This window comes from Danio rerio, chromosome 19 (genome assembly GCF_049306965.1).
Source record: "Danio rerio strain Tuebingen ecotype United States chromosome 19, GRCz12tu, whole genome shotgun sequence".
Lineage (NCBI taxonomy): Eukaryota > Metazoa > Chordata > Actinopteri > Cypriniformes > Danionidae > Danio > Danio rerio.
In genome coordinates this window covers 25,932,539-25,946,329 of record NC_133194.1, presented here as the reverse complement: position 1 = coordinate 25,946,329, position 13,791 = coordinate 25,932,539, and the positions used below count along the sequence as shown (strand labels likewise).

The window sequence follows — 13,791 nt, the reverse complement described above, 5'->3', positions numbered from 1 at the left end:
CAAGCATGGATTAATATTCTATTTGCATGATCCTAGTACAAATTAGCATGTTATTAGCATGATTCAAGCATGGATTAGCATGCTATTAGCATGATTCAAGCATGCTTTAGCAAGATTCTAGCATGAATTAGCATGTTATTATCATGAATCTAGGATGGTTTACCATGTTATTAACATGTTTCTAGCAAGGATTATCATGTTGTTAGCATGATTCCAGTGTAAATTTGCATGTTTTAGTATGTTTATTGCATGGATAAGCTTGTTATTTTCATGATTCTAGTACCAATTATCATGTTATTAGCATAATTCTAGCATAAATTAGCATACTTCAAGCATGGATTAACATGCTATTTGGATGATTTTAGTACAAATTAGCATGTTATTAGCATGATTATAGCATGGATTACCATGCTATTAGCATGATTATAGCATGGATTAGCATGTTATTAGCATGATTTAAGCATGTTTTAGCATGATTCTAGCATGAATTAGCATGTTATTATCATGAATCTAGGATGGATTACCATTTTATTAACATGGTTCTAAAGAGGATTATCATGTTGTTAGCATGATTCCAGTGTGAATTAGCATGTTATTAGCATCATTCTAGCATGAAGTAGCATACTTCAAGCATGGATTAACATGCGATTTGGATGATTTTAGTACAAATTAGCATGTTATTAGCATGATTCTAGCATGGATTAGCTTGCTATTAGCATGATTCTAGCATGGATTAGCATGTTGTTAGCATGATTCTTGTATAAATTAGCATTTTATAGCATGATTCTAGCATGAATTAGCATGATATTATCCTGAATCTAGGGTGGATTAGCATGTTATTAACATGATTCTAGCTAGGATTATCACGTTGTTACCATTGTTCTAGCATGGATTAGCTTGTTATTAGCATGATTCTAGCATAAATTAGCATGCTATTAGCATGATTATAGCATGACTTAGCATGTTATTAGCATGATCAAGCATGTTAAAAGCATACTTCCAGCATGATCTAGCATGTTATTAGGATGATTCTAGCATGACCTAGCAAGTTATTAGCATGATTCTAGCATGATTTAACATGTCATTATTGTGATTCAACCATGAATTGGCATGTTTTAGCATGATTCTAGCATGAATTAGCATGTTATTAACATAATTCTAGCATCACTTAGCATGATTCTAGTACAAATTAGCATGTATTTAGCATAATTTTAGCATGAATTTGCATTTTACCATAAAGCTAGGATGGATGTTATTAACATGATTCTAGCATGAATTAGCATGATTCTAGCATAGATTTGCATGTTATTAGCATGAATCTAGCATGAATTACCATGTTATAAGCATAATTATAGCATGAATTAGCATGATTCTAGCATGACTTAGCATGTTATTAACATGATTCTAGCACGGATTAGCATAATTATAGCATGAATTAGCATGTTATTAAAGGGTCACAAGCTGAGCTGTTAACAGTCGTATGTGTGTCCCACACTGCTAAAAACACTGCCTTCTTTCATGAGTAAGACTTGGTTCAAACTAATCAGCGCGCTCTATTATGTATGCAGTGAAACTTCATTAATATGCATGATAGCCTCCAAGACTGTTTACCAGTTACAGTGTTCAGATGGCAGAGAGACGCCACGTTGTGTTGCTAAGTGGGAGAACATGAATTGTTTGGAGTTACGGGTCGTCAGTGTTGCTTATATAATTTGCTGCAGTAAGGATTTTGTTTTCATTTCCCCTCTATGAGAGCGCAGCTGGACTCACGTGTGGATCAGTGCACGCGACGCGCGACAGAAATACGTGTTTTTTTCCCCGAGAGCTTTTCTCATTTGGAAATGGTGAAATCTGGAATTGCTGCTCGTCTCCTTTTAATAAAGACGCTGATCCAGTTTGTGTTGATTATTCTGTCTTTACAGATTTGGTAAGTGAGCGACTAGTGGTCTTTGTTTGTTTATTCAGAGGCAAAGTTAGTTTGTATCTGTCCGCTGTACTTTTTCAGAGTTTTAAGACAGACCTTAGTCAAATGATTTCTAAGTCAATAAAGTTTACCGTACATTATCATCACTACAATATTATGGACAGAAAAATCTGCTGTAAATGCTGCTCTTCTGAGTGTAAACGTTTAAGCACCACAACCAAACTTACCGTCGCATTTTGTGACAGGAATAACACACGCAGCTTTCTGACGCTACCTACTGAGTGCATTTAAGTTACAGAGAAATGTGGAGGGTTTTTTGTCTCTCATTCGCTGTGCGGTAACAAACATTTCATGAAAAATACACGCTTCCAGCAATTCCTCGAATGAAATATCTCGTTTGTCACCAGGGGCATGAATGAAATTCCTGAATGAAAGAAGCCAAACTGCAGTTAAAGTTCACTATTTAATAATTTGGCAAATAATTTGATTACCGATATCCATGTAAAAACAGTGACTGTCTTTCTCTTCTGCGTCTGTGTTTGTTTTGCCTGAGGGAAAATCAGCGCGTGCCCAAACTGACACTCCCATTTTTATGCAAAGATTTATGGACCATCCCTTTTTCCTTCCTCCGACACCCTCCCCCCCCCCAAACAAAACTGGACACGCCCACTTTTCTGATTTTTTCCAAAGTAGAGATGTGAAAACACCCTGCTAAAACGGGGGGTGGGGGGGTCATAGCCCTTTAGCATGATTCTAGCATGGATTAGCATGTTACTAACATGATACTAGTACAAATTAGCATGTTAGAATAATTCCAGCATGAATTAGCATAATTGTAGCATAAATTGGCATGTCATTAACATGATTCTACAATGAATTTGTATGTTTTAACATGATTCTAGCATGACTTAGCATGTTATTAACACAGTTCTAGCATGAATTAGCATGTCATTAGCATGATTAGAATATGAATAGCATGTTGCTAGCATGATTGGCATCTCATTATGTTTTCTGTATAAATTAGCATGTCATTAGCATGATTAGCATATGAATTGCATGATGCTAGCATGATTGGCATGTCATTAGCATGTTAGAATTATTAGCATTTGTAGTTACATACAAGATAATATTTCTAAACGTTTCTTTCTTACAGTATTTGGTTATTTATAGTTGTACAGGTAAATATACACAGTACAGTACACATGTCCTTACAAACTTACTATGTCATTACTTTGTACTTGCAGTTGAAGTCAGAATTATTAGCCCCCCTTTTTTATTATTATTTTTATTTTTTAAATATTCTTAAAATTATGTTTAACGGAGCAGGGAAATGTTCACAGTATGTCTGATTATTTTTATTTCAGGAGAAAGTCTTAGTTGTTTTATTTCAGCTAGAATAAAAGCAGTTCTTAATTTTTTAAAAACCATTTTAAAGACAAAATTATTAACCCCTTTAAGCTATATTTTTCCAGATAGTCTACAGAACACACCATTGTTATACAATAACTTGCCTAATTACCCTAACCTGCCTATTTAAGCCTTTAAATGTCACTTTGAGCTGTATAGAAGTGTCTTGAAAAATATCTAGTCAAATATTATTTACAGTCATCATGGCAAAGATAAAATAAATCAGTTATTAGAGATAGATAAGTTATTAAAACTATTATGTTTAGAAATGGGTTGAGAAAAATCTCTCTTCATCACACAGAAATTGGGGGAAAATATTCAGGGGGGCTAATAATTTTGACTTCAACTGTACATTGCTATTGCATTTATTATTGTTTATTTGTGTATTTCAAGTACAGTATTTGTGTATTTATACTTAAATATACACAGTACATATGTAATTACAAACTTTTAGTTTGGATATCATTATTATGTCATTACATTATAATTATTAATTAACAACATTGTATTTGCCTTGTTATAACAATGTAATTAGATGGATTACAGTAGGGCAGAGCGGAGCACAAAGTAACACTTGGTCAAATAATAAACAAAGTATTGGGGTTAGACAAACCATTTGTTTTTACAAACAAAACACAAGCCTCTCCTACAAATGAGCTCTGAAATTATGATCGCCGAACCTATGGTTTCTGTGCAGTGTTGCCAAAAGTGCCAGAAGTAAAAATGTTACTATTTACCCCACCTGCGGGGCAAGCTGTAACAGACAGAAGGTTAGTTGTAACACATGCTTAAAAAGGCAGATTACACACAATTTAAATCCAGTTTACTTTAAATAACACCTATATTTTCTCAGTACCTAGATCAATTTATTTTTATTCTACATAGCACAGTATGTTTACTTATTTATTGGATAAATACATTTGAATTTATTTGGATTATTATCCATTATTATACAATGCCTTTATTTAGAGTATTAGCAATAAAATTGTAAGAATTGAAATATTGCAAATATTCTGATATATTTGACAATTCAAAACATGAGCTGAAAACAGAGACTGGTAACTTCACAACTCAGCAAGGGGAATGCGGGAAAAACCAGTTCCTGCTGCATTTGCATCTGAGTATGCTGAAACTCAGCTTCATCCCCCCAACTCACGCATATGGTCATTTCAATGTTTGAATGTTTTAGATTAACCAAACTGACTTTAACTATCATGTTTGATATCATTTGAAATGTCTCAGTGCGATTGGTACAATGGTCTCATTCTCTCAGAAATAGACATAATCAAAACAATAAATATATAACTTCAGGCATCTTTTGAACCACTGTGAAGGGTGTGACTTTTTACACACACACCCCCTTCCTTGAGGGAATTCTTGGATTATTTAAGGTAAGGGTTGAGAAAAACTCAGCGCGATTCTGCCTAACCAGATCAGCCCATAACATGGCTTGTTCCATGTTATGTATATTTCAAAGTCAGGAATGCATCTTTTTCATCTTGGATTTATCTTTGATAATTTGATGTTTTGTATTGATCGTTTATGAATTGACTGATTGAATTGGCATAATACATTTACCTGACTAATAAATTGTTATGTTTTGAATGATTCAAACAGAGTTCGTGTTATTATAGATTGTGGTAATTTCATAGCACCACAAGCCCCTGTTCAGGTTAGTAGCGGACTAGAAAACGGTAGACCGAGCATTGCGGCACGCTACACGATGTCTCTAGAGCTCCGACTAACAAATTGGCATTTATTCATGTATACTTAGGCTGTAAAAGGATATCTAAGGGGATAGTCCTTCACCCGATAAACTTTTAATACTATTTAGATAGTATAGTGATTATTCAAAGTTACTACTAGTTTAAGTACGACTGGTCTGCTTAATTCTATAGTAATGATCGTTATATGACTAAATAGCTCTGTCTGATTTAGGAGGTAGCAGACCTATGGGGACCGCATAAAAAATATCCTAATCTGAGTAAGTAGGGTTCTGCCTTTTTAGGATAGCGGTCAATCGCCACTGTTTAGTGACCAAGACTGACATGCTTGTGCTTAAGAAATTGTATACTCGGCCGGTACAAGATTCAGGATGTTATAGAGATCCCAATGAACGAGAATAACATAAAATGATGAACCGAAGAGAATATTCAATCATAATCTAAATTAATGTGAACGGAAACAAAATAACCTTCTCAATATTTTATAATTGGAGTCAGATAAAACGAGGATAAACATATTAATATTCTAAACCACCTCATACTAAAATTGAAGTCAGATATGAGTTAAGTTTAATATAAATCAACATTGTGCACTGGAAAGACCGAACATGCAGTGAACCTTCATCCACCATTGGATACCATCATTGGACCAACTGGCTGGACCCTACAAAATATTTTTGTCAAAAAAAAAAAATCGATTAAAAATCATTTTATTAAAAAAGTTCTCAAAATTAAAAAATGTTGTGTTAGTTTAATTGGTGTTCAACAGTGTGTGGCTTAATTTTAACACCCTGTTACAACTAACCCCACTGTGTCATGTTTTCCTCAAAACTGGCTAGCAGTCACTGTGTGTTTCTTACATCTTTCAAAATGGTTTTATCTTTTAGCCTAGAAGACGGTGATCACAACAATACAAGATTTCACATTTATACTTTCACAGATTATTTTAAATAAAAAAATATTGACTATAATAAAAAATGGTTTCTCTTGTGTTTCTCATCCATATTTCACCGAACTTATTCAATAATTGCCAGGAAGACATCTGCTGACACTGTGGTGAAAACCTCGGAAGTATGCCATGATCAAGCCTGAGCAAATACCCTAAAACTCTGTGTTACACTTCACCCCACGTTACTTTGTGCCCTGCGCTCCCCTATTGTAAATGTCTTCTTGTATACTTCATGTACAGTACAGTATGTTTTATACTGTGTGTTGAAGAGTACAATTGTAAAGAAATATAGAAATGACTAAAACTAGAGATTTTAGTAGTTTTCAGAAATCATGATTTTACATTCAGTATTAAAGATTTCAACTGCAAAAATGTTGAAATATAAGACTTTTAGAGATGGTAGCAATCAAGAGATATAGTATCATATTCCAACTCATTATGTGCTGTGAATGATTTTTACAGCGTTAAAGGGATCATCTTCAAGACAATACTTTCTGTATAAAACTTAAAATCAAAGAGAAACAAAAGTTACATGTTTTATGTTTAGTAGACGTGAATGAGTCGACAGAGAAGCTGACTTAAACTTGCTCAGAGAAACGCTGTTGCTGTCAAACATGGTTTACTACACTAAGCCAGTTTAATGGTGGAGGGATTGATCAAATAGGCCTATTGATAGAAGGTTTGTGAAGACATTTCATGCTCCCTTTTATTAGCATTTTGTAGTATTTTCAAAATATTTTATTATATATAGTATTTTATTTTAATACATTTAAGCTCTCACACAGCTCTCCCACCTTCTACTTACAACAGGGGTTGAGGAGGTTATCAAGCCATCCAGCTTGATAGACAGAGAGGAAAAGACGAAAGTCTCTGCACGGGCCTGGCCTGAGGTAAAAGTGACACTCATCTGAGAGGTCAAATATTTCATACACAAAACATTTTAAAGACATAAATGCAAACAAACTATTTTAAACACTGCTTGGTGACTACAGCTGACAATGCTTGATTTAAAGTTTTGAATGAGCACATGACACTATTCAGGCATTATTCATTTAGTAGTCATGATGAAACGTTTGCTACGGGAAATAAACACATTTTGTATTATTGCTGGAATCTTATCAAAACATGATCTTATTTTAAACTGTTAACATTAAATGTAATTAAATACATGACCAGCACTTGAGCATTACTTAGGGTCTGTCAGTAGTGATCGCCTGCCTGATTTTTGTTAAAAGGTGGAGGTTGTACAAAATTTGATAGAGGTCGTCACCTCCCTCATACTTGTCTTTGCAGGAAAAACATCGAGTTACTGTAATAAGATGTGAGTGTTTCCAACAATAATAGAAAATAGTGATAGCTATACATAATTCACATATAAACGTTACTTGATTGAAATAAATTCTTCTCTCCAACAAAGATGACTCTAAATATAGTCTTAATGCTTATACATATAACATATCTTAGCAATTCCATGCAAATGTCAACCTTGCCATGAAAAAAATTAAGTTTTCACCAAAATACAGAACCCGTTTCTTTTTTTTTTTTTTTTTTTAAGCAAGTATTTTACAGAACTTAAAAAATGCTCAAAAATGTCTCTGTCGGCTTTTTCAAACAATTATATTTGATTTACCAAAGTCACACAAGTAACAATTTCACATCGGTCACATCCATAACGACACTTTTTCCTCATAAAGGCAAAAATATTAAATAAAATAAAATCAATCATTTTTGTTTTATAGAGAGCCAACTCTTATCATTTTGATGATCATTACTTATTTTAGGTCGTGCAGTTTATTTCACAGAATTTCTACAAAGTATTTTCATTTAAAGTTCAAAACGTATACAGAACGATATTTTTCTGATCCCATAACTCTGTGGTCAGTTGTTCTGGAAACAGTTTAATGAAGTGTTAAACAAATATTTTCTATGTGAATTTATGTTTTGAGTTTTTGCTACAAATGTCACATCCATAACACTGAAATTGCTCATATATAAATATAAATCTAACTTATTTTCAGCTAAAATCTACTGTATATAAATAAGCTTTAAATTACTTTGTTTCATTTTGTTACTGGATAATAATGTTAGTCTTAGTTTTATGTTTTACTTTACACATATGTCACATGACTAAATGTAGGCCTAATAATGTTATTTTAAGTTTGTTCTGTTAGCAATTACAACATTTAATAGAATTTTCTTCAGTTAAATCAAAATTACTTGAGATTATCTAATCTTAAAATGACAGTGTTTTATTTAGTTTCTGGACAATAATGTTTCAGAATCAGTTTGGTGTTGTATTTACAAGTTTATTTCTTGTATTTATGTAGATATTTGTGGTGAAAATACTGTTCCTTATTATTGAGAAGTGAAAGATTAAAGATTAAAGCTTGTATCTAACTGTCTGTCTATTATATATCTAGTTTAGATAGCTTGTCCAATATGGTGCTGGGATTTTGAATGTAAACAAGTGTTCCGGAATGCGCTGTCATAGAAACAGAAGAACGCAGGATTAAAAGTAGAAGACAGTTCAGAATCTCCTCATTGCGTCTTCTCATTGCAGTTGGTAATAGTAGTGTTCCCAGTGAATTCTGTTATTATGGCATTGAAAAGAAAGCGTTGTTCTCAAGGAACTCAGGTGTATGATTTCCATACTCGTACACCTCCAACATCCAGCGCCAATGTGGCTGAGAACCATTCACCTGTTGGTGTTGGTGAGGAGATTGAGATACAAGTGAGAAAGAAGAGGAGGTGGGAGAGTTTTGAAAAGCCGCTCTCCCTTTACGCTGAGGGTAAATCCAGTCACTGTTTGTCAATCTGACCATGTTTTGTGTTCACTAGATCTCTGTACATGTACATATCGGCCCAGACAGATTCTGTTTTGCTATTTCTGCTGAGAATTTTGTTAAAAAGTCTGCAGATTTATGAGGAATGATTTTGAGAGTAAAATAACTAAAAACTGAACACATACAATAAAAAAATAACTTTTTAACTTGTTTTAGGTTTCTAACACAAATCTAAGTAGAACCAATTGTTTGGTAATCAAAGTTTCTCATAATTTATCCACTAAAAGAGAAAACTTTAACAACAATCTGTATTGTACATAAATCATTTAAATAATTGCAGATTATTAATAATATCACTGAAATATAAAAATGGTATAAATATCAATATTCAATGGACTCAATAATGGGCATAAAATGTGTATGAATCAGATTTGTTGAGGGCAAATTATGAGCATTCACTATAAGAAACCCAATTCATGACTGTTTCTGATCTCTAAGATGAAGTGTGTCTTTACACTTTACATCAAAACACAAATCAATTTTATAAGCCATTATCATTATCATTAATGCATGTCTTACATCTCTAAATACAGATGACAACCAGTGGATGACTTTTCTCTGTGGCCAAAAGAGAAAACGAAGTTGTCACAGCTCTCATGTGAACGATTTCCATCCTCATACACCTCAAATATCCATCACCAGCCTTCAGTCCACTGATGTTGCTGAGGAAAGTGAGAGAAAGAGGAGAAGGACTGACAGTCCTGAAAAGCTGCTCTCCTGTAAAGTCCAGAAGTCCAGCAGCAGCTCTAGTCAGGAGGACCAGACTTCTGTTCAGATCCACAAGAAGAGTTCTGAAGGTAAATCTAGTGGTCATTTGAGAATGTGTGGCCTTCTCTCATGATCCTCTTCAGTATGCAGTAGAGTACATTACATTAAGTTCTGTAAATATAAATATATATTTTTAAAAGCACTCAAAGTTTCAATCACTGTTTGCTGTATTTTGAAGTGTCCACCATATCAGTATTGTGCAGGTTCATTTTCACGATGTATTGAATTATTGAATATAGGTATATGTCTATTCCACCTCAAACATTACACACGTGTCTGTCAGTGCTTGACATTTCACATCAGCTGCAATTATTCATCTTTTAACAGGTGACATTCTGGACCGGTATGAACTCGGCAAGGAGATTGGAGAGGGAGGATTTGGCAGCGTCTATGAAGGGAAGCACTTGGAGGATGGCCTTGAGGTGAACAATCCCTTTATCATATATTATGTTCACTTTTTAGTGCATTTGATGTGATTATAACAGAAGTGTTGTTTTGTTGAGCAGGTGGCAGTAAAAATTGCCAGAAAGCCATCGAACATGAAATACATCAACATCGTAAGTAAACATGTAAAGGCACTGACAACAGTATATTTGGGGAAGCAACACCGCCTAACTAATCTTTCTTCTAGGCTGGTCATCCTGAGCCCCTTCCTTTAGAGATCGGCCTGTTGATACTGGCTCATAGAGGTGGCAAGGTTCCAGAGATTATTGAGCTTCTGGACTGGCAGGACCAGCAGGATTGTTACATCATGATCCTGGAAAGACCTTCACCATGTGTAGATCTGTTGGACTTCATAATGTCTCTCGGCTCCATCACTGAACTCCAGGCTCAAAAGATCATGGAGCAGGCAACAACGGCCGGTCTCATGTGCTGCAGACGTGGGGTATTTCACCGAGACATAAAGCTGGAGAACCTGCTGGTCAACACGGACACGCTGGAGGTCAAGCTAATTGACTTTGGCTGTGGGGCTCTTCTCCAGGATTCTGGCTATGACAGTTTCTGTGGTATGTATTAAACTTAACACCTGTAGTCTGTACTGTCAATTTGACCAATCATGTATTTTCATGTTACAGAGAAAACATGCTTTAGTGTTTCATGCTGAGACCAAATCTTGTTCCTTCAGGCACAAAGGAGTACTTCCCACCGGAGTACTACCTAGACGACGAATACCATGCAGAACCATCCACTGTATGGTCTTTAGGAGTTCTGTTATTCCTGCTGCTGTGTCAACGATTTCCTGAAGTCACGGACACGCAGAGGATCGATGATGGAAACTGGACTGAGCCTGGATTGTCAGAAGGTAAGATGTCATTCATCACATCATAGACGAGCAGTTGTAGTTTAAATCATACAAAATCATGGATTAAAACTAAGAGTTGGATATTGGATAATGGTGACAATGTTCTGATTCTAAAGGAGAGTAGAGTCAGATCTTATAGATTAATAAAATGACAGCAGATGTAAAGTTGAAGTTGATGATGTGTTTCTCTCACTTCTTCCCACCATCGTTCTGCACAGAATGCTGTGACTTGATTCAAGCTCTCCTGCAGGAAAACCCAAGCCAGCGGATTCCTCTGGAAGAAATCATTCTCCATCAATGGTTTAAGGTACTGAACTGTAGATCAGCTTCTAATGATTTGGAAAATAGATTCTCCTTTCATTTGAAAAAAGTTTTTTTTATTGTACATTTTATGGTTTTTGTTTATTGTGACGAATCTGAATCAATAACCTTGATTTGGTGTGTGTCTGAATGTTTCAGGTCAAGGAATAAGCAATAAGGAATGTAGTGCAAATGGATGGGAAAGATTGTTTACACTACTGAGCACCACAGTTCCTGACGCTAAAAAAGTTACAGATTCAACAGTAGAGCTTAAAAAAGGACACATCAGCAACAAAAAATCCTAAAAAAAAGGTCACAGCAACAACAGAAGATCCAGAAAAAAAGATCAAGCCTCAAGAAAAGATCCTGGAAAAGACACAAAAGATCCTGAGAAGAGGGCACAGCCCCAACAATGAAAACATTTGTAAATAAAAACATGAATAAAATATATTTGTCGCACCAGTCCTGTTTTCATCAAAAATATATCAAATCAGCCAAGATGCTGAAAAAGCAGACAGCAGTGAATGAAACACTTAAACAAATTACTTGAACACTTAAGTACCAGGACAACTAAACACATACACACACACACTTATAAACTGATGTGACTGTAACTGAGCAAGGTTTTGGGAAATTGTGAACAAATTGAGTAATTAAAGCACAATGTAGTAAAAAGTGGGTAGAGGACTGTGCAGACACTCTCACACACACACACACATACACACACAGAGGCTTGAACATAACTCTTTAAGAAGATATATAAGTAATGATGTTTATACTGTACAGACTGTATTTTTTATTCTTCTACAATAACTTCGGGGTCATTTTCCTCTCGGGACCAAAAAAAAAGTTCCTGTAAAATCAAGATCTACTGGTCTGACATTTCCACATCTATAAGACTGAATAAAAACGTAAGTTCAGACAGTATCAGTCAGAGGCCACTAGAGGACAGACACTAGCCATTCTGCTGGAAAAGCAAAGACAATTGGTTCATTTCAGAACAAGTGTTGAAACCGCATAAGGCCTAAATGACCTTTAACCTTTGATCGGTTTTCCCTCAAGACTCAGTTTTATTACTTGAATTTTAAAAAAAATTTTGGATTTTTTCCACACTGTTCTTAACCCTGGATTACCTAGTAAATTATAAGCAGTGTGAAAGAAAAAGCTAGATTTACCCAGCGCTGAGAATGACCCAGAGTTGACCTTTTCGAGTTTTAAAATCCAAGACACAATTAACAGATGTAAGACTGTGTCGCGGGACCAACGGGATTCAACTAAAATAAAGTGGACAGAGTTTGTCGGTCATGCTGCTTACAATCTCAAAACATCAACAATCACACTCTTACGTAACATCATTAACTGTGTCATACATATAGGCGTTATAACCTAATTAACTTAAGAAATAAACTAAGAAAATTTCTGTGTGTGTGTGTATATATGCGTGTGTGTGTGTGTTGAGACATTCTGAACGATATCTCAATATCTCAAGCATTCAAACATCAGACAGCTTCTAGGCTTTTCGCACACTTAACCCTCTACCGCATGGTGTTGCCATATGGCAACATCATATTTGTGTTCATTCCCCTGTCACTGTTTCTTTAAGACCAACATTGAATTGTTTTAGTTGGAAAGAGAAGACCTTAGTGTGGCCAATGATGTGCTTTGGTTAAGTTACATGACATGGGGCCCTATCATACACCCGGCGCAATGTGGCGCAAGGCGCGGCGCAGTAGTCTTTTAGTAGTTTCAGCTTGGCGCAAGAGTCGATTTGAGGCGTTGTGCTACGCTGTTTAAATAGCAAATGCATTAGCACTTATATGTGTGCCCATAGGCGTTCTGGTCTAAAAAGGAAGGCGTTCTGAGGTGCACGGCTGGCGCGTTGCTATTTTGAGAAACTATAATAGATTTTTTATTAAACCAAAACAAACCCGGTCTAAACTCCGGCGCAGAGTTGCGCCTCGCTTACGCACTGCTTAATACGCACAAGAGAGCAATAGGCAAATATCTTTACATATGAAAAAAATTAATATTAAGGATATATAGGATATAATAAGAATAGATATAGGATATAAATATAAAGGATTAAAATATTACAAAACATATTATTTTCTAGCCTACATAAATATGAAAAATCACTGCTTTATGTCTTCTTCATCTCGGGAGGCTTTTTCAGTTCATTCTTAACAATTTGCTTTTGTATAATGTTATTATTATTATTAGCAGTATTATTTATTATATCCATATTTATATTTGTTTTATTAAAAACAAGCTAAGATTTGCCCACCTGTCAGGTTTTAGACCATAAGGGGCACAGCATGTGTTTTAGGATATAACTCAGGTTTTTGAGCACATTTTGTTATTATTATTCATTTATTCACTTGCTGGAAATTAGAACTGAATTTAGAAATAGTTTTAAAATGAATATTTGCGCTTAACAAGCAAAATTATTTATTTATAGACTAATTGATGTCTGTGCGTAAAGGTTTCTCTATTTAAGAGCGAATGTGAAAGTAGATCCATTATCTTTCATTCTCACGCAGTAGATGCTCTGTTTAACAGTTTTCTGTTAAAAA

At 34.9% G+C, this 13,791-nt stretch overlaps 1 protein-coding gene across 2 annotated transcripts; it reads left to right on the top strand.

Moving 5' to 3' along the window:
• Nucleotides 1-7,562: 7,562 nt before the first annotated feature.
• Nucleotides 7,563-11,666, top strand: LOC137487295 (serine/threonine-protein kinase pim-2-like). 2 transcript variants are annotated; one of them, XM_073931675.1, is made up of 8 exons: nt 7,563-8,793; nt 9,381-9,644; nt 9,943-10,037; nt 10,122-10,172; nt 10,247-10,622; nt 10,742-10,918; nt 11,137-11,225; nt 11,378-11,666. In XM_073931675.1, the coding sequence occupies exons 1-8, from the start codon at nt 8,601-8,603 to the stop codon at nt 11,387-11,389; spliced, it is 1,257 nt and encodes a 418-aa protein (XP_073787776.1). In that variant the 5' UTR covers nt 7,563-8,600; the 3' UTR covers nt 11,390-11,666. The 2 variants fall into 2 exon arrangements, with proteins under 2 accessions (XP_073787776.1, XP_068071310.2); XM_068215209.2 differs by having other exon boundaries at nt 11,137-11,666.
• The last annotated feature ends 2,125 nt before the right edge of the window (nt 11,667-13,791 follow it).

Excerpts from the sequence above, each read along its gene's own strand:
- LOC137487295 (XM_068215209.2), top strand. The coding sequence starts at position 8,601 with ATGGCATTGAAAAGAAAGCGTTGTTCTCAAGGAACTCAGGTGTATGAT. Across the intron at positions 8,794-9,380 it reads GCTCTCCCTTTACGCTGAGG|ATGACAACCAGTGGATGACT; the intron begins GTAAATCCAGTC and ends CTCTAAATACAG. Across the intron at positions 10,173-10,246 it reads ACATGAAATACATCAACATC|GCTGGTCATCCTGAGCCCCT; the intron begins GTAAGTAAACAT and ends TCTTTCTTCTAG.